The sequence below is a fragment of the Epargyreus clarus genome, unplaced genomic scaffold (genome assembly GCF_041222505.1).
Source record: "Epargyreus clarus isolate Ecla_fem2 unplaced genomic scaffold, WU_Ecla_fem_2.2 ptg000015l, whole genome shotgun sequence".
Taxonomy (NCBI): Eukaryota; Metazoa; Arthropoda; class Insecta; order Lepidoptera; family Hesperiidae; genus Epargyreus; species Epargyreus clarus.
This window is the reverse complement of record NW_027332223.1, coordinates 6,168,334-6,194,884: the sequence shown is the minus strand read 5'-3', so window position 1 is coordinate 6,194,884 and position 26,551 is coordinate 6,168,334. Positions and strand designations below refer to the sequence as shown.

At 35.0% G+C, this 26,551-nt stretch overlaps 1 protein-coding gene across 1 annotated transcript; it reads right to left on the bottom strand.

Annotated features, from left to right (window-relative positions):
• Window positions 1–1,049: 1,049 nt before the first annotated feature.
• LOC140747722 (long-chain fatty acid transport protein 4) lies at window positions 1,050–26,045 on the bottom strand. Its single transcript, XM_073080305.1, has 12 exons — window positions 25,516–26,045; window positions 14,240–14,393; window positions 13,416–13,656; window positions 9,871–10,090; window positions 6,499–6,700; window positions 5,971–6,104; window positions 5,367–5,425; window positions 4,172–4,315; window positions 3,480–3,553; window positions 2,904–3,125; window positions 1,978–2,131; window positions 1,050–1,402 (listed from the first exon to the last, which is right to left on the bottom strand). Exons 1-12 carry the CDS (start codon window positions 25,689–25,691, stop codon window positions 1,251–1,253), a joined length of 1,932 nt encoding a protein of 643 aa, XP_072936406.1. The 5' UTR covers window positions 25,692–26,045; the 3' UTR covers window positions 1,050–1,250.
• Between the last annotated feature and the right edge of the window lie 506 nt (window positions 26,046–26,551).

Genomic DNA, 26,551 nt, shown 5'->3' with positions numbered 1-26,551 from the left:
TAGATTAAAATTTCACAATAATCTATTTAACACAATCATTCAATTAAGATTAGTCGAAAAGCTATTGACTTAAATATACTATGGGTATAATTTGAATTGGTGATTGCAGAAAATTAATTTTATGAACAGACAAATGCGAACAGTAGATTAAATTAGGTAACTAGTGATTGTAAATGCAATTATTACCTAGCAGAGTCATATTAATCTGTCAGATTTAGGCATGATTTAGGTCACAATATAATTATGTACGATGCCAATGAAGAAACGAGTTAATCTATACGTAGTTGATATTAATCGACCGAACTTTGTAAGCAGCATTCCCTGCGCCTAGATTGCACTCGACGATGACAAGTAGTGGCTAAATGTCAAGCGCGCTTAATAGTGGAACTCTTAATGTCTGGTTATAAACAGTCAGCCCAAATGAAAGCATAATTGACCGCTCCGCTCTAATTGACAAGCTTATAGATGACATTTTACGATTATCGAATTGCGGACAAAATGAGTTTTTTGAATACAAAGTTTTCTACTAATAATTATTATAGCTTGTAAGCAAATATTTTGGTAATTCGTCGAACTAATACGCCATTATGTATTAGCAAAGAGGATCTTACAATGTGCAGCCTTAGTAAGAACAAAAGACGCTAAGCGAAAGTGCTTTAAGATATTCAAAACTATGATGGTACGAGTTGTTGCAAAAATAAAGCACAAATTATGATATGCCATATATATAAAATTGACTCCTACGTGTATTGTCATATCATTATGGTAGTAGATACTTAACAGTTACGAGAAAAAATGTGAATAACCAACCCAAAGAAACACTAGATTTTCATTAATACAAAGAATATGGACAGGAGTTCTTGTATGTGTATCATTGCACTAACAAGAGATCATACCTTCTATACACAAAATGCGTATAATCAAAATTATTAACGTGTGTAGATCCAACCGTCACCTTTAAAGTGGTCTTAGACCATGCTATCATATCACCATTATGCGCTTACCATTGCCATCTACTTAGGTAAATATAATACATTGAAAAACAATAATTTTGTTGATGACTTCATACACTGTAATTCTCTCATGTAAGATTTCCCTTGGGGCCATAAAATACATGTCAAGTAAAATTTCTGTACTTTTAAATTAACAAACGTCAAAGTAAATTTCGATTAATCTCTTGATTTCAATCATTTTAACCAGAGAGACCAGGTACCAGCCGGCTTTGCTAGATTTTCTTCGTAGCAGCTGTTTTATAGTTTAACTTTTCCGTTGCAGATCTCGTTGAAGAGTTGTGTGGTGATGGGCACAAATTCCGCGCCCGATCTGAAGTACAGGGGATCTTTAATGACATCTGGGTCGAAACCTTCCTTCTGATACTGCAGTTTCTTTAGCTTGAATGTACCTGTCAAAGAAAAATATAAAATCATCAATCGTTAATTTACGGGTTAACTTTACATAATTGGTTAAATTTATTTTATCGATTATTTTTCTTATTAATAATTCCAAAATAATAACATCAACCCAACATCGCAGGGACAAAATAATAAAATATTCAAAATAGGCGAGATATTTCACGTCAGTACACGAAATTTCTAGTAGAATATCTACCAATACAGAAATTGTCAAATGCCGATCTTTGGTAATCAAAAAAAAACTTCCAATATTTATTATTAAATACGGGCTTATTAATTTATATCAGCATCGAAGGAAAAGGATTTTGTTTTTTTTTTTTATAATATAGGAGTAACAGACCGGCATGCAGCCCACCTTGATGGTAAGTGGCTACTGCCGCCCATAGACATCTGTAAGCAACCACAGATAGGATTAGATATTCCTACCTGAGGTCAGCCACATATGCGCCGCTACCCCTGAGGACTAAGCTGGAACGCTTCCGAAAATTACGTCTCCTTTAGCACCTTTGAAAAATATTTATTTATTAATGTATTGGTATAGGTACTGAGAAACACGGTGTATTACCGGTGATCTCGATGTCGTTCATGATGCGCAGGAAGAGCGGGCGCGCGTACGAGGGCAGCGAGTGGTCGAGGTCGCGCGCCAGCCGCGCCAGCTCCAGCGAGCGCGACGGGTCCGCGATCGCCGCCATGCCCGCGCGGCCCTCCGTCAGTGGGATCTGAGCATTAACAATTTATAAATCTATTATAATGAATATTCGTTAGAGTGTTAACAGGATCTGGATTATTTCATTACAAGTAATACGTAAATACTAGTAAATATTGAGGTCCCAATTAAGGAGCCCATACGTATAAGTGCTACACGCATGCCATCCTTGATAGGGCCGAAATATATTCGTCCAAAAGAGCTTTTATTGTAATAACCATAGATTAGTAGTAATAACATGAACTATTTTCTTGGTCCGAATTACAACTTTTATTATTCCCGCGCAAAATACAAGTCTCGCGCTACGCGCGTTCTTTTTCTTTTTTATGCTAATGCACACAATCGCCATACAACCAGTGACCTTATAAATGGGCACTTATTATTATAAAAATAACACATTATGAAAATAATACAAAATAATACTACGTAATTAAATAATTTGAATATACTGCTAACAATTGGAATAACAAAAGCTCATCAAATTGCAGCTATCGCTGAATGAATTACTGTACCTAACGACTAAGTTCGAAAATTTTGTGCATTTCTGATTTACTACAACTTTTCTATCGGCCCATGTACACGCTTAACACCGTTGATATAAGAAGTTTTTTTGGTCATATTAATCCCGCAATTAAACCAAATGTGCGGTCTCTCGAAGAACCGAGAGTAATTCAAGAAGTTGATAGCCGACCTTCACCAATTGGAGAGACACCACAAGAAGAATCTAACCAAAAAGTTTTACCACCTCTGCTTTTCAAGCCTTTACTACCGAACCGCAAACTCACCGAGACACCATACACAACGCAGTCGCGCTTCCCGAGCGCGGTCATCATGGCGTCCTCCACCTCAGCCGTGGCGACGTTCTCCCCCTTCCACTTGTACGTGTCGCCGGTGCGGTCGCGGAAGTACAGGTAGCCGAGCTCGTCAGCCACCAGCAGGTCGCCGCTCACGAACGCCGCGTCACCCTTGCTGAACACGTCGCGGATTATCTTCTTGTTGCTGTCGCTCTGGTGACGAATGTGTTTTGTAAATTTAGTATTTTCAAGCATTATCTCTACCAACACGCACTTGGCCAGTGTGGTGGACTATGTCCTAATCCATTCTGAGAGAAGACCAGAGTCCAGGAGTGGAACAGTAATGGGTTGATGATGAAGCATTCTCACTTGTTAGAGATGATAAGTATCTTAACAAAGCTGTATTTACGTTTAAAGTACCTAGTTTCGATCCGCTAGTTTTATTAAGACAAAAATTCTAAAATGTGTAGGAAATTACTTATTGTATTTCAGTTATTATAATTTTTAATTAAGTAGGTAGATAAAGTTTAAGTTTAGATAAGGTTTTAATGCTCCTTAAACACAAACCTTGTCAACATATCCGTAGTATTCTCTAGATGCATTTCCTTGAGCAATTAAACCTATGAACATTCCGGGCTCATCTGAAACAAAACAAAATATCATTACTATGAGCAGAATTAAGTAATTGACAATTTTGTATATTAGTACCAAAGTTTACCAAACGGACAGGTTACACACCCCATATTTTTGTGTAATACTTCCTTGTATCCCAGCAACGGAGGGGTTGACAAAAATTACATTGGGGGAGATCTACAAGATACCTACACCAATTTAGTGTTTTAAAACCTTTAAAAAGTTAACAAGCCCTTCAAATGTAAGAAGGGGCTTTCAAGGACAAAATGGTTATAAAATCGTTGAAACCTTATGATTCCACAGAATAATTCGAGATTTTTTTAATAATATAGGAGCAGCAGACGGTAACGCTGATGATAAGCGGAGTTTTAAACATATACGGAGATAATGTTACAGAAACTGCGTATGTACAGATTCTGTACATACGTATACGTACAGTTTCTGTACATACGCAGTATTTATAACATATATAATTCTGTCTCTTGAACTTCATTATCCATTTCAATAGTTGAGCTAATCTTACGGCGCCCCGAACAACTGTTATACATTCCAGTAAAAGTCCAAAATAAAAACAAGAAATGAAAATTCGGTTTATTTTATCGTAAAAGCTTATTATCATGACTCACTGGGCGGACAGCGGATGCAGTAGCCGTCGGGCCCGCGCACGAGGTTGCCCTGCTCGTCCACGCGCACCAGCGCGATGGGGTGCAGGCACGTCGGCACCAGCTTCGGCAGGAAGCCCACGGCGCCTACCGTGTTGTCCACGTTAACTGGAAACCACATGACATACTATGAATATTTATCTACCATGTGGTTAGGTGTAGTGTAGTGTTACATGTGATGTTAAATTTTTTGTAGCCCATGTTTCTGTCTAGGGTTTTGGTGTTAGACGTCTCTAAGTCTAACACCAAATCACAGGAATTCTACCAAAGGACCCTTCAAAGCTTAAGCCTATTGTGCTATGGGCACCTACCTACATCGGAAAATAAATTTAGAATAATTTAATGCAACAATCACTAAATACACTTAATTTTTAGCGGTCTTCGGATAAGGATTCAGCTTTCATATGATCTATCGTTTTTTGATAGTTAAGACTGTCCAAAACAGTGTGCGTAAAATCCAAAATAAGGAATGAACGAAACTATAGACTCCATACATATTATAGAGTACATTTCCTGGACAAAAACGCTACACACGATTCCTATAAACCACAAAAATAGTTGTATCGTAAATATTACTACTACTTACGAAAGAAGTTTCACGTGGCTACCATTATTTCCCCAGTACAAGAGATCAAGGGCAAGATATCACAAGACAAATAATATACCTAATATAATCGTAATTTCTATAATAGTTTGACATTCATTACTATTGTTGTTTTTTCAGTAACTTAATTAATTTATCACCGTTTTTGTTTTTAAGTACATTAGGTGAATATGTATTACCATATGGGTTCGATCCCCGGCCAGACGGATATCTAAATGATGAATTTAGATTTCTGATTCTGGGTCTGGGTGTTTGTGTATTTGTCTATGTGTGTGTCCATGGCACCCACGATACAATACAATACAATCCTAGTGTGGGGCTGTTAGTGTAGAAAGCGTTTTATTTTTTTTTATAAACCAAAGTCAAAACTAGTATGATTAAATAACAATAAAATTGATCAAATTGTTGCCGTAGGTATATAATTGATCAAACTTATGCAGTAAAATTAACAGTAAGTAAAGAAACACTAAATACGATATGCTAATGAAACCAAAGTCCGAAATAGCGATACGATTATTGTTACAAATGAAATAATAATAAAATTTAAACACATACTAATATTTGCGTTGCCCTCCGTAGCTCCGTAGATCTCATTAATCTGTGGTATCTTAAACCTGCAATATGAACATTTACATTACTAATGGGTGTACGTAGATTAACGTTATCACTATTAACAATAAACACTTGATTTAAAATAAATAACAGATATCCCGCAGTGCTGTAATAGGCAGAGTAGGTATATGTCTATACAAAGAGTAGGATAAAGGATTCCATAAACCGTAAATAAATGCCTAATTGCAGACAGAATTATTTTCACATACATTACTCGCAGAAATAAGTAATTTAAAACACATTTCTTAAATGGTCTACGTAATAAATAATACTCATGGATACTTATTATTAGCAAATAAAATATTTTAAAGATTAAGTATAATGTATTCTGCCAACATACTGAATCGTTATTAGGTAATTATGCAACTGACCGAAGTCTAAATAATATCATTGGGTGACACGGCGGTACACTTTTTACCCTTAACTATTTATGGATCGCTGTTAACAAATTTCGACCTCTAGGCATACCTTATGAATGATTGATAAAGTACAATAAACATAACATATTAATTTATAGCACTTTTAACAAATTTCCATGTTTCCTCACCTATCAACGATCTGCTGCCAGATGGCGGGCCGCATGCCGTTACCGACCATGATGCGCACCTTTTGCTGCACATCAGTTGGGCGCGGCGGCTGCACCAGCAAATACCTGCACATCTCGCCGATGTACTGGGCCACCTGGAATAGATACATTGACCAGGGAACTCAATAATATTTTTAATTGCACTAAAAAAATAAATTAACAAGATTTGCAAGCTTACTTCAAAAGAAAGCTTTGGAAGTAAGCTTCGTGGTTTCGTTTGAAGCACAATTGCACACGCATCAAGACTTGCTTAGTTAACAAACCTATATAACCTGCCGTGAGATACTTAAAAATAAAGAGTCTAGAAGATATTCATGAATAATATCTTTGTCTATTGTGTAGCAGATCTTGTGTGTTCGGTGGATCTTGATGCCGGCTGCTATGAGATGACCATATTCCAGGAATGGCAACACATCTGTGATCGCCACCATTTACTTTCAGAAAGACTGCCTGCACCTTTGCTTGTTACATATTAACAAAGAAACTCACCGTGCATCCGTGATTGATACAGTCCGTCCAATAGTTAGAGACGGAGAACTTGACGCGCAGCACCGAGGGTATGCCGTCCACGAGCGCGGCGCCCGTGCCCACCACTCCACCCGCAGTGTGGTACAGCGGCAGCGGGTTGTACATCACGTCGGAGGAACGCAGCCCCAGCATGTGCACCGTTGCCACAACCACCAGCAAGTACCTAGGGAACGACAGAATGTAAGAGTATTAAACTTAAATGTTCAGCTATTGCAAAGTTGCGGAGCACGTAACGTAGCGGATCAAAGGAGATCCGACGGCCACAAAAACAGAAAAATGTATTATTTATCGTCACAACTTAGAGACGAACGCCTGTGGAAATAATACGTTATAATATGTATCCATGGTAAAACGCTTTTCATTTTTAACATGCCTTAGATTTTTTTAATACCTACATAAAAATATGAATTATACGGACAAATATTATTGTAGAGACTGTAAAACACTAGCTTTACCTGAACCAATATGGCCTTTTGATTAACGCATTATAAGTTGTAGGTACCCTCCAATCTACCTACGAAACACCTTGATCCTTCACACTTCATCAACTAGCCTATTTTCTAAGCAATTATGTAAATGGCAAGTAAAACAATGTAAGTACGTATGTTGACACTTCACGTTTGACCCGAAATAACTGGTACTGAGGTCCCGGATTGTTTTTGTTCCGTTTAATTCAAGCAACCAGTAAAATTAATTTGGATAATATAAAGTCTAGATATTTGTGGGGCTTAATTAGATCTCTTCTTTAACAACATTCTAACCTAACCTAAACTTGCAGCACCTTCCACCACTATTACAAGACAAAAAAGGTAAGTATACCTAGAGTAATGGACAGGAATAAAAAACTTTATTGTCTCTTTAGTAGGTGACCGAAGAGCATAGAGCCCTAAGCAATAAACCACGTGCAAGGTCGCTAAGAATATACGACCCTGCTTACTTTATTTTTATTTTCCTTCCCATAGTTCGTTCCATAACGCATATCAATATCTACATATCTACGATCGCATACCTTTGATAGGGTAACATCAACAGTGAAACAGTATAATAGAGATTTCTATTTCTAATAACAAATAAAACGGGATTTTCCTTTTTGTTGTGGAATTAAAACGAGGAATGATTGATTACTGGATAACCTTTGTTCCTTTTAAGAAAGAAGCGGATGTCCTGTTGGTAGGTATATTTTAAATACGTTCGTGTACTTCTCAAAGGCCACCAACCAACCTTTTGGTACTTTTTTTTAGATAAGATTTCTTTCTATAATTACCATCTGTAGTAGGTAAGGTAGTTCCTAAGTGCTTGGTCGGTTCAATTTAAATAGGCTGAGAAATGAATATAACAATTTTAAATTGTCGGCGTTTAGATTTAAGGCAAACAAGTAACTAAGTGCATAAAAGAAACTTTCAATTCCCAACGGAAAGTTATGAATACTCCTCTACGGTGTCAAGGTCTGGTGCCTCTTTCAATAAATAGGTACACCATGCCCGTTGGGGGTTTCGAATGTACGTACCAGTTATAATATATATCAGTTATAATATATAATATACAACATAGTATTTTTACTTCAAGGAAAAGTGACGTAAACGATCACAAAAGTAACTAAAGAAAAGCTTAGAAATAGAAATTTGAAATTTTGATAATATGAGGCAAGAATGTATGCTATTAAATGCATGAATATAAGCGCCTGCTCATTCATAAAATGTTATAATTATTAAAAGTGTTTTATATTAACATAACAATGCTATTAATAATGTGCCCATTTGTCTCCGAAATCCACCTGTATAAACAAAAATCAGTCAAACAATTTGCTACCGATCAGGACTACTCGTACGTACTAAGACAGTGACGAAATGTACAATGTCATTCCCCTATTCCATAATTAGATAATTCAATTTTTTAATAACTTTTTAATGGAAATTAATTAATCGTTGAGCCACGTTAAACCTTTTCACAGCGTACCTGATGAAATTTATTTTTTTGGTGACTATTTTGTCGTTTTGTATTGAAAATCTTGTGGTGTATGGGCCAATAGGACAAGCAAGTGTATCACATAAATGATTTAAACCTGCAGGTATCGCTAAATGTTTTAATGAGATGATATTCACGATTTGATGATGGAAGAAGAAGAATATAATTGTCTTGTAATTTCATGTCAGTAGAGGGTAATTAGCCTATCGCGTCTACTCTGTTCTGGTGACGTTTGTCCAATTATTATTCATTAAATGATGTTTGTTAAAATCATAATAATATTCCTACGTTATAACAAATACGCTGTATATAAAATACTGTGTATAATATTAAGAAACTTTGATAATATATACAAATATATTAAATCTGTAATTAATTATTTTAAACCATTCTAAACACTAATGACCACGGTAATTTGCGTCATAATCATTGATAGGCAACTAAATAGAAGTTACCCATGTGATTACCTGTAATTTTGAACTATACCATTTAAAATGTTTCTTAGTTTTTATAGGTAGGTAGTAGGTACTAATTAAGTAATTATTAACTTTTTATACTAATATTGCGCAACGAACTTGTCTTTAATATAATATTGTTAAGTACATATATAAAATTTTATCCTTTGAATTTTTAGGTCAAGGAATTCAATTAGGCTATAAAGATTTGATTTGAGCTAAGAATTTACATTTGTAATATATTGTATACATGATAATGTCATTTGTTTTTTTTTTTGTTTATGCACCCAACTGCAAGTTATTATCAGTAGGAAAAGTAGGAAATAATTAACTACATTAAATGAACAGTGCGCTAAATTAAAATATTTGTACAGGAACCTCGCGCAAAGAAGTGTCTGTCTGTTTAACTGTCTCGATTGTGTCGTCGATGTTTTTAAACTAATGACCCTATTTTAATATCTTTATAAAGACTTACATTATTACATTGTTAAGAATAATCAGGAGGAAATTTACGTACTGTTCCCAGTTAGTGTACGAATTTTATGCACATAATGTTTACTTTTTGGTATGTAAATTGTATCGTGTTTGATAATAATTGTATGAATGTTTAAATGAATATGGTAATTAATAATTTAATGAATACAATTAATACTTATGAATGTAAATGATGATAATGACATTTTTTTTTCTTTTTTAATGATTTGTAATTAGTCATGTAAATTATGATATTTGTATACCTGAAGGGTGGAATATAGCGCACTTTATGTAACTTTTTAATACCTGTGTTTTTCATACCTGTATTCACATATAAAGAGATTTGATTTGACTTTTAAGGGTTTGTTTATGAATCTTGTTAGGATATTTTAAGTTTGGATCCAAAACTAACAGATATTTTCGATTAGGCACTACTCACTTAGAATTTGGAAGCACCGCGGCTTTCGGCATTCCCGTGGTGCCAGAAGTGTAGATATAGAGCAGGGTGTCCTTGTACTGGGGCTTTTCTGTGATAATGGGGTACTCCGGAGGGTGCTTCGCCATCTCAGCGTTGAGATCGACAACACCGGGGGCGCAGTCGCCGTACAGCTGGAATAGCTTCATGCCTGGTGGTAGTTGGTCGTTTATTTCTGCAATGGCTGTAAGAAATAACAGTGTGCGATTAAAATCAATAAGTATGTAAGTATAAAAACTCTTTAAAATCATGCAAAAAATAGATCGTATTTATTTTTACAAATTTTATTCATAATTAACATTATTAATGTGCACGAACAAAGATGGACGTACGTATTTAGTAATGATAAAATCATTATCTGCCAGCTAACATTTGTATTACTTTATGTTAATAATTCTAGGTAAGTATATTTAATATGTGGATCTATATAATCAGGGCCGGATTTAGAGGTCTAGAGGCCTTGGAGCAACAAAGGAGTGGAGGCCCCCTGGCCCCAAATTCTTTACCGAATAAAATGAACAACTCTTTCAGTTGAGTTTTTCAATAAATATTTTGTTGTGTAGATTCTTCTAGTATTCTTGTTTGTACAAAGTTCTGTAGATAAAGGTAAAACAACAAAAAAATATCCAAGGAAAAGATATTTTTTTTTACTAGTGTTTACTAGTCGGAATTAAAAAAAAAACATCTCTATTGTGGGGGCCCCTCTTTTGTGGAGGTCCCGTGGCTGCCGCCCCGGTTGCCCTCCCTTAAATCCGGCCCTGTATATAGTCTGCTGTATATAGTATGCTAAATTAACATTTATACACTTATGTTGTGAAGGAAGCATAATATAAGGCATTAGGAATGTTTAGGAGTTACGACACAGATGAGTCACGCGATTTCACATCTGCATTGCGATCCTTATAAAAGAAATGTTAACGATTCATTACAATCGATATATCGCGCTAAATATTTAATTATTTTGATGTAAATTGAATATCCAAATCAAAATGTCTGACTAAATATAGATAACAATTGATTTTTGAAATAGGTAAATAGTGAAGACAACTAATTTATCCTTATATCAAGTAATTAAAAATTATAATCAGAAATTGTAATAAATTGTAGGTAATAAAAGTTAATTATGACTTAATATCTTTAAAAGTGCTATGAGGAAAAAAAAACAAAAAAAAAAACCGACTACAAAGTAAAAAATAATTGAAATAAATGTTGGTTTAGTACATATTTCTGTACAGAAGTCGGTTTTATTTTTTTGTAATTTTTTTTCTCTCTTTTTAGTGATGATATGCTAACGTTTGTATTAATATTATGTAAAATTGTATAAAGGTGATCATGAATAAAGGTAAGTTACTGAATTCATACGGATTGGACCCACCTGCTCGCAGGACGCTACCGCGCCCTTCTCGCTTCGTTTTTCATTGTCTTATATGTTCCAACCTAACCTACAATTCAATACGAAACTCTATAGGCCAGGCTATATGAGATACTATATTATTGGAAAGGTTAGGTTGGAACAGATAAGTAAATAAATCAAACTAGGTGGTAAAACTCTGTGAGTGAGTCGGTCCAATTTACCTTTATTCAATAGTTAAGGAAAACTATAACGTATTCATTAATCATATTTTATATTTGTAAGAAGTAATTGTTAAGTAACTGTGGTTTAGGCCAGCAGTGTCCCTGCGTCACTAGAATTGAAGACTTGAAGGTTAAAGTTATCAGGGTTAAGACCTTGAAGGTCAAAATTTTCATCCTATGTGTATGCTTAGTTACGTTAATACATATATAAATGCTCAAAATGGCTAACTCCTATGGTTTAGCTTGGAAGCACACCAGCATTAACAGAGTGAAAATGTTGAAGGTCATTTTTTCATTACATGTACCAGCATGAACTGTAAAATATGTGTGAAAGCACTAAATGGCTTATTCATGTGGTTTAGGCTGGAAGTACCTCTGCATCATCAGATATAAGGAGTTAAAAGTTAATTTTTTTATCATATGTCTCTGTCTAGCAACTTCATTACAACAAATGTCTAATCTATATACTTTACATGGGAGGCACTTCTGCATCATCAGGATTGAAGAATCGAACGTCATATCTTCCATCATATGTTTCTACTCAAAGACTTTATCATATATTCGTAAGCTCCAAATGCCTAACTTGAATGGTTGAGGCAGTAGGCACTTCTGCATTATCAGGGTTGAAGAGTTGAAGGCCAAATTTTTCATCATATATCTCTACCTAACCTTATTGAATATTCATAAGCATCAAATGCGTAACTTGTATGGTTGAGGCACGAGGCACATCTGCATTATCAGAGTTGAAGAGTTGAAGGTCAAATTTTCCATCATGTATCTCAGTTTATCGACCTTAATAATATCCATAAGTTCCAAATGCCTTACTTGTATGGTTGGGGCAGGAGGCAGGAGGCACTAAAAAGCAGGGGTAGTGATGATGAGTTCCACCCATAACTTAAGTTATATTCATTAGACTCTAATGATTAGAGCATACTAATGTTAAGGTAGGAAAGTACCGCTACGAAACGCCCTTTCATATGAAAAAAAAGAAAACTGAAATTGGTTAAGCAATACTCGAGTTATTGAAGTTTGTATGAAATCGGGTTTTTCCAATTTTCCGGGAAAACTAGCGAAAATTTTCAAATTTCCTCCAAATGGGACCCCCTGTGAAACTAGTTGCATACAATGGTGTATGAATTATATCGATCGGTGGCGGGATCGCGAAAAAATCGCTGAACAAACATAAAAAAAACGGTTAAATAAATTATAATTAAAACAGAAAAGTGTTTTCTTTTTAAATAAAACTTTTAAACACTAGAGGTCATATTTTGATAACTACCCTATTCCTATACCTACAGCGTACAAAAAAATAAGCACTATGAGGGGTTCTCTCCTAAATTGCTTAATATAAACAACAGTTTAAATACATATTTAGAAATTGGGCATAAAAAAATCAACCTATATTATAGTGAATCAAATCGGCAAAAAACAACATCTTCAGATAAGTGCACCTAATTTTTTTCTTAAAAAGGTGGCGACCTTTGTTTAGCAACGTTTTTTAACCTGGATACCCTTCATGGGTTCTTCTCAGCTGCGGGGGCAGCGGTGAGGATATGCCGGGCCAGGTAAAACCCCACGGTGGTCCTCTAAACGCCCTGTGTCGGGACCACGGATACCCTAATAGCACTCGTCGGTGTTCCCAACGGCAAACAGTTGTTTGGTAATCCTCCAAACCCAAATATTCGCTTATCAGAGCGACCTTCCAATTTAGCGCTAAACATATGAGGCTGTTAGAACCAGAGTAGCCTAACTACAAAAAACATGATTTACAATATGGAGATTTTTCGAAAATATAGATAGGTCAAAAGTCATTAAAATTTAGTTAGGCCTCTGGTTCTCCGGTCCAATCTATAATTAAAAGTTTTTTTTTTTTTTGTACATGAGAGGAAACCTTTAAAAGGTACCCGATGCGATGAATATTAAAAGAGTCTTACCACCAGCCAAAGACTCGGAAAACACAATGGCCTTCGCCTTGGCGACCTGGATGCAGTGGAGCAGTGGCTTGTGGCGTAGGTTGCTGTTGATGAGCGCGGAGACCGCCCCCACCTTCGCCATGCCCAGCCACGTCCACACGTACTCCGCGCAGTTGGGCATGAACACGCACACCACGTCGCCGCGGTGCAGGTCCACGTGATCCTGCATCACCCTTGCCACCTGGTTCGACCTCTCCGCCATCTGAGTACACAAAGAGATTGCCATGTGGTATTATTATAGGTAGGTTTCGTTGTGGTTCTGTTGCAGTGACGCCATCAATTACACCCCAAAATCAAAAAAATCGTCAAAATACGCCATTTCGTGGCTTCAGGCTACATGGGACATAATCCCATATCCCTAATTTTGATAAGCCATTCTCAATTGATTCCCTGAATTTTTGTAAAGGATGTAGTACATATAGATGTAGGTATGCGTTCCACACCAGTAAAGTGGTCATTGCAGACGTAATACTACATGTCATTAACCCTAAATCATATTTAACCTACTTATGTACCCAGCTTATTAGACAACACAGTCACGATGTTACTTTAGGTCTAAGTTCGTATGCATTATTTATGTAGCCAATACGGATAACTACTTCTTATTTTTACGATGATTTAACTTAGACTTCAGGGGAAACGCATTAATATATAACTCTTAATCTTTTCTGAAGTTCATTACTTACAGATGTTCATGGGTGTCAGGGGCTACTCATCATAAATCGGACTGCTTACTCGTTAACTCTTACATAGAAAAATTTCAATCGTCAGAACTAATAACCCACCTCCCTGAAGGTCCATGTGCGGTCCCCAACGACGATGAAGCAGGGTGCGTCAGGGTTCTTTAAGGCGCGCTGTGTGAACAGCTGTGCGACGGTCGCATTCTGCCGCCCCCAGCGCTTCGAGCGAATCATCGCACACGCATAGCGGTACAGGAATCTGCAACAATATTCACAACTTTAACTATTACCTCACAGAAATTTATTGTAGGTCTCCCGTATTTTTTTTAATTTCATTCCTATCTTACGTCTTATGTCCAGTGTGTATAAAAATCTCTCAAGTTTTAATACCATAATAATCACTGCGACTGCAGCTGCTGCTACCATAATAAATACTCAAAATAAATAATTTTATATGATTAAGTACTTAATTTGATTAATGTAGTGAAATTGACAAATCTAAATCTATGCTTAGAGCTATTAATTAAAGTATTTAGACTTAAAACTTTTTGCAAATTTTACAATCGCAGATTTAATTCCGAATTACCAATCAAATATTACTAAAGATTTAAAGTACTACTTTAATTATAATTTGATTTGGACTTTGAGTAATGCTAAATAGTTTTAATAATGTAATTTGAAGGTGGTAGAACCCTTTCTGGTTCGACTCCGGCGGCACCACCGCCACACCTATTTCTACCTAATAACAGCAGTGTTAGGCGCTGCTGCGTTCCGGTTTGAAGGGTGTGGTAAGGGAGACAGACTTTTCCGAGGCGTTCCAGCTTAGTCCTCAGGGGTAGCGGCGCATCTGGGGCCGACCTCAGGTAGGAATATCTAATCCTATCTGAGGTTGATTACAGATGTCCATGGGCGGCAGTAGCCACTTACCATCTGGGAAGGACTGCATGCTCGTCTTCTACTCCTATATTATAAAAAAAAAAAATCTGAATTAATGTACCTAACCGTACTTAAGTACTGCGCACAGTTTAAAATGCATATAAAAAGTCTAAGCACGCTTGCTTATAACTGAAATTCATAATTTTATTAAATTTTATTTATATTTTTGTTTGGCCTTATATGCATGCCGTATGTAAATATTACTTAAGTTACGAAAATTACTGATATAAGAAATATATAAAATTCTCGTGTCACAATGTTAGTTGCCGTACTACCCTGAACCGGCTTTACCGATTTTCACCAAATTTTTATATGCATATTCAGTAGGTCTGAGAATCGGCTACTATCAATTTTCATACCTGTGATAAGGGTTACTCACCCTTAACAAATTTTTATTTATATGGCAACACAACGTTTGCGGGTCAGCTAGTGTTTAAATAAAATATTTTTTTCGAACCAAACCTTTCAATTTAATATTTTTATTTTGCTAAAAGAGATAAGTGAAGTAAAACAGTATAAAGGATCGATTAGGTCAAAAATGACTGTTCAAGGGGTTGAACAAATTAAAATTATAATTCGTATATAAAACTTACTTACTTACCAAAAGTTTGATTTTTTTGGTTTTGGTTAATTCGTTTTGATATGCGTTTTTGTACTTCTTAAATGGTATTTATAGTTTATACCTATCCAAATATTTAGTAATATTTATTAGCACTTAAGTAAGTATAAAATTTATATTTTCATAATTAGTTTATTACTCTTCTTTTTTCCTACTTAAACATTCCCTGATTATACTGACCATTATTATTATTGTTATAACTCTTACGTATAATTATGATACGCGCATAATTACTGAAAACAAAATGTTCAAAACTATTTAGCAGTTATTTTTTTTTTATATTTAACCTAACGATAAGGCAGACGGGCTACCTGATGGAAAGCAGTCACCGTCGCCTATGGACATTTGCAACACCAGAGGAGTCGCCAATGCATCGCCGGCTTTGAAGGAGAGGTCTTTTTACACCTCTCTTGAAGAGCCCCATGTCATAGTCCTGAGGGAATACCTCAGGAGGAAGTTCATTCCACATTCTGCACGTACGCGGTAAAAATGACCGTGCAAACCGTTAGTTAACAATAGGTACCACATTGTTATTCATAATTTCAATATACATTGTATGATATGTGTTATAAAACAGTCGTCGTTTTGATACGTATACTACAGGTAGGTACGAGGACTTTCCCACGAGCAAGTAAATCGGACAATCGTTGCTTCTCTCATATAATATTTACAAGGGAAAAATATCATATGTCGATTAACATTGAACTGCCTTTATCGATTTGTCATTATGTGTGTTGTGAGGTGTAGTAATGCGGAAAATGCGGCAATAAATGTTTCATCGTATATTATAAAGCTACTTGGTAGAGAGTGATATTTAACTTAAATACCAGTAGAAATCAGAATAGTTGTGGGGATTGTACGTATGTGGTGCGAGAATCACGTGTAAGCAGTGACGTAAGTAATCCTATAATTTAATAACGTCGGCACGCGGCACTATGCCACACTGCCCATAGTCTAGACTACGCAATAACACTATTAGGGAAGGCTGTAAAGATCCAGCACTCTTCGGAATACGCACTCTATCGATTGAGCGGCTGACGGGAACACTTGTATGTCCGTCACGTTTTTACGATTGGACCGTTCCACCGAGAAAAATGACACGAAATCAGAGAACATAAAATGACCGTATGTTTGAATCGCCAAAAAAATCCTAGCAATTTTCCGTCAACAAAAATAGGTAATGGTAGTAACATGATACGTCATAAAACAAAAAAAAGTGTCACATATTTAGAAGTTGTCGGCGATTTGTAAAATTCTTAAGGCATACTAAAGCGTTAAGACTTCAAGAGCCTTGTTAAGTCAACGCTCAATTGAAACTTATATGTAATTCATGAAACCCAGAAACGATTGGATCATGCAGATTGGAATAAATATTGTAACGTTCTTAATATAAAGTGGATAACTTGTATAATCGAAATTAATAGGATTAGGAGCATCAACAATTTACCTTGAGCTTGTATAAGCTAGTGACCATTTTTAAATAAGATACTTCAGTATTTAATAGTATCTTTCTATACGAGACACCCCATTCTATAATAGTAATTTGCAGACTGAGGACGCCGAAATAGGAACATAACAAAAGATATTTTCATATAATCCTAAAATCGACTGAAGCTGCCCAGATAATATCAAACTTCGTCATTGAAGGGACAATCACAAGCGAGCTTCTCTATCAACTGTTTATCTAATCCATATTGATTTTGTTTATTTACTCGTAGACCGCTACACTGCACGTTCTGACGTCGGCAGCGTAAAGTTCGGACATACTCGTACTCAGACCGGGTAAAGTTCAAGTCAAAAATAACTGTCGGCATCTGCAAGCCGAGTAGGTAGGGACAATGTTAATAAGACGAACACGAACAGCATACATCAGGTCAACAAACTATCCTTGTCTGCGGAGAGGTACATGTTTCTATCAATAAAACATTATTTATTGATGTACAGATAATAAATCCTCGGTCAAAATTATTTTTGACATAGCAGTAACCAATGCAACAAGGAATGAAGGACTGAAATATTTTTTTCATGCGGTGTTAATAGGGGAATGAAACAAGATTAAATCAAAGTCAACCCAACAATAACTTCGCTAAATCAAATAAATAGTACGCACGCACGTCGCGCCAAATATCTAATCGAGTTGTTATTTCTCACCGTACCAGATATTTTCGCACGTGACTGAAAAATTGATGTGAGATTGTGGTTTTGTGCGATCTTTTCACAAGAATGACGTACCTACCAGCTGGGAGTTTCAATTTTAAAAATCAGAGACGTGTTACAGACGCGTAAATAGAAGATCATAAATAGAAACTCCGTGTGTCCATTTATTATTAAGATAAAAATATCTTTGTAAATTGTTCTACCGGCTACGGCATGAATCACGCAGTCGTTGATCTCGCTTAGTTAGGCGGTTTTCAGGTTCGAAACCGGAGTGGGTATAAATAGTTTGTGGCGCAAGGTCTCGGGTAGTCATGACGTACGTTGCAATAAACAAAGACTGTAATCAAAAGCAAACGTTAAATCGCAAAGATACACAGATACAGTTAAATTGATAAGGCGGGAAAATTAAGCGAACGAGGACCACATTTATATTTTTGGTTTCGGGCAAAACCTTTTAATGACCCGACCCTACAAATGAAAGGTTGGGCTCTTTGAGATTTTTATCGACTACAATCTTTTTAATGACCGCATTGCGTACACCTTACGGAAGTTGCGGATTCTCGTGAGTAATGCACCGGTGCGAAATACCACTTACAAAGATAAGTTAGATAAGAGATATTGACTCGTCACTGCTAGCATTTGAAGATGCCAATTTTAAGTAAAACAAATCTATTCGTAAATTTGCAATATTGAAAAATAAATCGTGTGTGCCGTTATAAAAATTAACGCAATCTACAAGACAACTCTTCAGGGCCATATCAGACTAGCTAAGCATCGGTAATCGCTGATTTAGCTGCTTTTCTGAATCTAACGTCAAACGTCTGTAGGTAGACGTTTGAGCTGCAATCGCAGCTACTGTAAGTAGACACAGGATGCAGAAATATAACGTTAAAACGCTTTGCATGCAGCATTAATGAAATCGCTAAAACAAGTTTTTCGATAACAGGACCAAATGCAGCTAGTTACTAAAACGTGATGTACTCGTAGCATCGATGCAGTCGCCAAATCGCGAATCGCCGATGTTAAAAGTGGCTAGTCTGTTAGGAACACAAGTGTAGCATTGCGACATGGTTTCCAATGAAGACAATCGTACACAACACACCTATATTATTAAATGCATTATCTAACATATGTCTTCATGAGTCGTACTGACAATAATGTGTACAATACAATTTAGTGTACACAAACATATTTATATTCTGTTTTTTATCAGAGTGAGTTCTTTTTGATTTCGGCAGATGTTTTTATGTCGTCTCTATATAGCTTTTATTCACAGAATAGTGGATGGGTTAATTCAATGTATAAATATTGAATACCTCTGCACATACAAAACATAATTTAGGATAACGAAACCTTATTCAAATATTAGACTGGCGTGTAGCTATGGGAGTATAATTAAAAGTTTGGAAGTATTGATTGGGGGTACGCGGCGCCAAAGTATGACAATGGGTCTAGGTCGGGCGGAGTCGGCGGCCAAGGTGTACAGTAGGTACAGCAACGAGCACACGCAACGATCCAATTAATTTTCGATCTAAATAAAATGTAGAAAACGGAATTAGGATTATTGAACAACGATATTATGGAAATGTACGACGCACGACTGTATGTATTAAGATATTTATTACTTTAAATAAAGATACTTCGCCGCATTGAAATTGAAGCCACAAAAGGCTGATTTGTCAGTTATTTTTTTAATTCTTGACAAATAAAACATTTTTAGAAAAAAAATACTAATAAATAAATAACTAATACCTACTGCATAATTTACATAATAAATAAATAAGTATTTCAAATATTTTAGGGACATTTTGGCACGGGGATGTCGCAAAACTTTTTTACGCAACCATTACAATTCTAAAAATTGGTTACATTTTCTTGTTAGGAGTGCAATTAATAATCTATGCTTTAAACGGTGTTTGATCGAGAGTACGTAATCGATTTAGAGTTTTTTGTATAATCATCATTCTCTAATTATCTAATTCTAATATACTAGACCTAAATTAAGCTTGTTAGGTGGACTATGCTCTATAATTATGACTAAGCTCTATAATATTTTTTCTTTGGAACTAATTCCCAAATTTAATTTCCTTTTTCAATTGATTTTCACCGATTGGAGGGTTCCACAATAAGGAGGGTCATCTTTTTACCATATTTTCATGTTTGTTAAACTAAATCCCATTTTACTTTTAAATCAAAGACTTCCTGAGGTTTGTAAGCCCGCACGTGTTTAATTTTTTAAGGAGATTTAGATGTGTTTTATTGTATGTCATAAACTGAAGTATAAATAAAACTAGTAGTAGAAGTAGTTTTTATATTTGTTTCTAAAGATTGTGAACTCTGTACTTTATCTATAAATTATGACTATATTTAAAGTCATAATGTACCTACATTTTTGTTATGATCCTCTCTCTTTCTTCTCTTAAATTATTTTTTCTAGGGACTAGGTACCTACTAAGACTTTTCTATTCTTACCTAGGATCGAGAAAGGGATTTCACAGGTAAATGTGATTTTTCTATCCCAGGTTTTTAAGCAATATTTGGTCAAATTTCATATTAATTGATTTCATACATAGTTGTTACAATTTTATATTCATTTATCTTGCTATAAATACATATATTTCATAGATAGATGAAAAGTTACCAAAATATATACGAGAATTAAATTATTTATTTACGATAGGGCTTGACAAAATGGTGACGTCATATAATCCTCTCTCTTTCTTCTCTTAAATTATTTTTTCTAGGGACTAGGTACCTACTAAGACTTTTCTATTCTTACCTAGGATCGAGAAAGGGCTAAAATTGACGGTTTTTGCCGAATCAGCTTCCTTTCTAGGTTTCTAGAGATTTCGTGAACATTTGTACATAGTTCTGTCAAATATTTCTTATGCGATTTTTAGACAAATAATGTAAATGTCTTAATTATAATTATATGCTTAATACGACTTTAGGTACGTTTTTGTTTATGTTTTAAAGTTTCTTATTATACGACGCGAAGTGCAAAAAGTTCAGTTTATATGCTAATTACATTATTACGATTTTATATTATTCAGTAGACAAAATGAATTAGATACTTACAGCATTTAAATATGATTTATTTAAAAAAATAATTACCATAAGCTTATCTCATAATTATGTTAAGTACTTATTTTGAAATATATGAGTAATTTTATAATATTAACTCTACATTTATTATATAAACTTATTGTACAGTTTGTAAATAGGTTAATAATTTGCATTTCCAAGTACTCCAAAAATTATGTTGTGTGAGAAATCACATCCTTTATTTCAACTCTGAAAGCACACACGATACTTAAGTGTTTATCCACAGAATGTGCAATTCATTATTTTTAAATCGGTCATAATTTTTTGTCCTCATGATCTACAGTCTTGTTTCCTTTTAGAAACCTTGATGTATAAATTACTGTGACTACGACCACTATATACATTATTTAGGTAATTATTTAAAACAAAAAATGTATGAAAAAGTCAGTAACCAAGTAATGGGTGTACCTACCTATTAATTTGTTACAATAAAAATCCAAAATAGAGACTTTCAAGAAGTTTTAGGTAACCTATGGTAGCCTATTAAGTATACGGTAATATCACATAATGTGTATAAGAGATTCCACTGTGATTTCTACGACCGATTGGTTTTTGGCTGTAAAAGTAAGTATAATTATAATTACGTAAGTACATTTAGAATTTTTATTTTCATGTTTACTATATAGTACCTACGCAGTAAAAATAATTCATGGTTAATCACTTATATACGCACTACGGTGTCAGGTATTAGTTACCACGCAGATGAAATAAATAATAAGCTGGACTGATATGATAAGTGTCACACGTGGTCATATTCTAATACATGCGTGTAATTACTGCTTTGGCATTGTATGGATATACGGTAGGGCCAGGGAACCCAGGTTTCGATTAGATAGGTTTCTCCAGGGTAGATGGTCTGCACTCATGTATAAGTTTACATGTGCTGTGTTACATTTATATCGTACTAACAACCGTAATATAGAATTATAAACAACTGTTGAGAATTCACTATCAGTTAATTTTGACACAAACAACATTTTAGTGTCAGTTCCATTCATTATTTCATTATTAAAAATACATATTTTAAAGAACAAACATTAATCAATTACAACAATAAACTGGTCCATTATAAAATATCTGTTCGATTATACCATCAAGTACCTAATTCTTTTGAAGCCACATCGTTCAAATTCGCTGATACTTGTACAATGACCTAGAAACTTACATTTTCCCATGAACTGGGAATATAGCCAATTTTACGATAAGTCCCAAACATTTATCTGATAGTTCTTCATCTTGGGTAGACAATGCGTTGCGTAATTTCATAATCTTTGGAAATCTCTACGTCTACGATCAATCATTCGATTTCAATCCAATATCTAACCTGAAATATTTATTTATATTAGGTTAGGTAGGCATTTTACAACTTTGGAATCTTTGAAAATCATAATAAATATTTTAGATGGTTTGTTTTTACGCATACCTACTACATTTGAAGATTTTTAATTTATTTATTCAGATAAAAACAAATCTGTTTTGGTAATTGTGTTCTTGTTTACATTTTAAATTGTATATTTGTCTATCAGTCAAACCTGATAAAACTATTGTATAAATAAGTTAGGACAGAATAGATAAGTGATATCATAGTTTAATTATTTACTTAATAATGTGTAGTTTTGAATATATCTTAAGTAATGACCGTAATATCTATGCATACCATATGGTACGTATATGGTGCGAGTATATACAGTAAGCTTATTTTCTTAACAATGAACGTAGTAATGGAAGCCTCGCCTTTGGCAAGGGTTGCAGTTGGAGCAACTTACGTCAAATATACAACGTTAAGGGTGCGGTTGAGCAGACGTCCAGCTTTCTCGCATTTCTCTTAAGTTTTGTTGTTAAGTAACAATTACCTAAACTGCATCCTATCGATCCTTTAGTGACACCTAGTGTTGATCTCCTCTACGAATGGAATGATTTTAAGGATTAGGCCATAATTATTGTAGGCCGCAAGCAAAGTGGGTATTGTTAGAATTCACACAACTTTCATTTTATAAATATGTGTGTATGTTTTAGAATATCTAATGTCAAGGTGCTGTTCGCTTTCCATAAATTTCCATAAATAATGGAATTATGAATTATTCTTAACATAGTAGGTGTTTTACATTCATAGCTCCACACTAGTATTCCCTGTCTAAGGGAGCACCTCAAAAAGAATACAAATCCTGAACAGAGATCTAAATCAACTAGGTACCTACTTAATAATGAAAGGTGAGGGATTATAAAGTAATATATAATATATGGACTAGTTGTGTAATGACATACAAATTACCAACAGGAACAAGGTAAATTAATATTTAAAATTATGTAATCAAGGGTATTTTCCTATTGTGCCACCGTTTCGTAATGTCGATATTAGGTACATAGCCCTAATTGTACAACGAGCTTAACAAACGAACCTAACAAACCCGATAAAAATCAAAAAATCCTTAGACAGATATGTAACTAAGTAAATATGAATCATTTTTAGTAAGTGTCTCGACTTTTAACTAGTTAAAAAGGAAGTCGGATGTCCAAATAAGCACTGAAAAAACATTTGGGTGTCTTCCAGTAACTGTTCTTGCTTAAGACGCAAGTAGTGAGTTCATTTAACTTTACAATTGTATTCTGATGACTTTATAATCTTTGTTTAAAACTAATTATAAGACAAATTGAATAACAACTGATGCGTCGGCTTATATAGGTACTCAACAACCGACTGAAGTAGCAAATGAGAGAGCAATCAAACCTATTGTTACTTTAAAATCCCACCTGTCAAGAACATAAGAGATGATCTCGTTATGTACCTACTGTATGTACTACTTAAGTACTACGGTTGTAAAACTTATCTGATAATGAATATTCAATCAAGAATCTCAGTCCTCACGTGAGGATTTTATGAATTAGAATTATAGATAATAACATGATATCTTGTTTGAGTAGGTAGGCGTATTCTATACGACCGAGCATTTTGTGGCATAGTTTGAACTATGATAACACTAGGTAAGTATTCCTTAGATACAATATTGAGATAACATGATAACGAAACCTTCACTCACTTCAAAGACCAAATACAAAAGATTTTGCCTACTTTTCAAAAGATAAATCTGTTAGATTTTCACCGGGTAGGGCCGGCTGATAACTTCGCGGCCTAAGATACTTGCCGACGACTAATTATATCATAACTTATAGTACTATGTAGTTGCGAAAATTTTTGATTAATAAAGTATGGGACCAAATGCTGTCAGTCAATCTTTCTAATGTCTCCTGTTTAATATCGCGGCCTAAAGTACCGTCCCAGACGTAGTGGAATTTAGGGCTGCTAGATTTCTTAAAGAGCAAAGTTCAAGGATTAGTTACACCCGAAACTCAGTCTTATATGGGACTTTGGTCGGATCCCAAAAAAAAGATATAGAACAACCTAAATATTTTTGCACTTTTCGTCGAAAAATTCACTGAAGGTATAAAATATTTAGTGTAATTATGACCGCAATTAAATCTATAGATAAAATTAATATTTCAAACATAAATCATTTCCATATTATGTTTTGAACAGTGAATAAACATAGTAAGTACCCTTGTGAAGCACCTACAGGTTAATAAACTAAAATATGCGTAAGAACAGTAAGAACCGAGGGACTACCGTTATTTCGATTCGGTACATTATCTACCTGCGTACCCAACTTTGGTTTGTTGACTGGCATCAATCAACACATTTCAAACTAGAATAATTTATACTTCATAAAAACTAGTCTATTTAAAGATACATACACCTTGATACTAAGATATACTGTTGTATGTTGTATAGCTACGTAAGAGCAAATTTTGTACCAATACATTGTCACATCGTGTCAGTATGAATATAAGCCCGTCGTAAATATTCGGTTTACGCAAATTTTACTCATAAAGATCGAAATTTTGACACTTAAATACAAATGTAAGGTTCAAAGTACATATAATTTTATAAGCAAATGAAAAAAACAGGAAAGCTATAAACAGTTCCCTTAAAGACTTTATAATTTAATATGCAAGGAACGTTGTGAATTAAAATACCGAGGCGCAAACAAAGGCCTCTTAATTCGTTGTCCGCGGATGACACTGCGGATCATACATTTCACCATACATATTAATGTAACGTATAAAGGAAGCACTGGAGTACGCTCCTGGTGGAAATGTTAATTGCTGTTTTATTTAATACTTCCAGCTATGATTGTACACGCAGTATCCAGCTATTGTCTGTCCTGCGCAAATAGCTGAACCTTTTAATTCGGTTAAACGATCATTTAGCTTATGTTGCTGACTGTACATCTGTAGTTAAGTAACATTGTAGATCTGTGTAACTATTTAACTGGCTCTTTTGATGTTACTTTAATTACAGGTGTAGGTATATTTGACTTCTTTGACTTTACAAATGGTTCATATTGACAGGCCAAGGCGATGTTAACATTTGGACGTTAGGTTGTGACTTCAGCATGTGGTCTATTTCATATATTTTACAAAATATATAATGATTGCAAAAACCGGAACTATTATGTCAGGAATAAAGTTAACTAAAAAAGATTTAATTTAAGGAAAAGGTACTCACAAAGTATCCCTGGGCAATGTTTTGACGATCACATAAATACACTTCCTGTATCGATATATACAGGGCGCGATCGCGAAGAGGGCGAATATCGCCGCTTTTGAGAGCGTGCTCAGCACGGCGGCCATCGCGGCGGCTAATGCCATTAGAGCCACGAGCGCTGCCAGGATCGCGTCCATGTTGGCGGCCGGCCCAGTGGAGCACACCTCGAGTAGCTATCAACCGGTCACAAAACGTTTGGCCGAATGATACGCGGACGTCGCACGGGACACGCGACCGACGGCTCCGCACGCTTTTCTATAAATGCGCGAAGGACGTGCGTGGAGCGGCCGCGCGGCGTCGATGGCGGCCCCGGCAGATGCACATGCGCGAACAGCTGATCCCCGAATGGATCGCCCGCTTTACAAAAAAATAACCGCCATGTAACACATGTAAACTTTTAACTATAAACGTTTATAAAAAAAGGGACAACGGGATCGACGTTTTATGCGTTCGAATTCAGTGACATATCATTTTAGAAGATTATTTGAAAGAGTTTTTTCTTGTCTAACGTGATGTTAGTAAGATGCTTTTTAGACTTTTTATAAGGCGCCACCAAAAAGGTTATGATTATAAATAAGAAGACTTCTGCAGTTTGTCTTTGTAAAGTGCCTGCGTAACTGCTTACTAAAGCAAGTAGTAATACCGAACATGCTCCAGACTCTACACGTGAACAAACAAACATATTTACCCACCTGCAAAAGTTGTACTAGCCAGTGAATGGGATAATTAAAATTTATATTAACGATTGCCACCATGGCACATTATTTACCTTCTTCATTTAAACACACCAAAAGAAATACAATTATGGAAATATTTAAATTAAAAAAACATAGGTACAATCATTATAATTATTATTCATTCGTTTGAAATATTTTTAATTTACCTACTTTAAGAATTATGTATATTTCAAACTATGTTTAACCACTATTATTAGTTTTAAATTCTATTAATTATACTTTTTTTATAATAAATCGCTACTTTCATGAAAGATAATTAC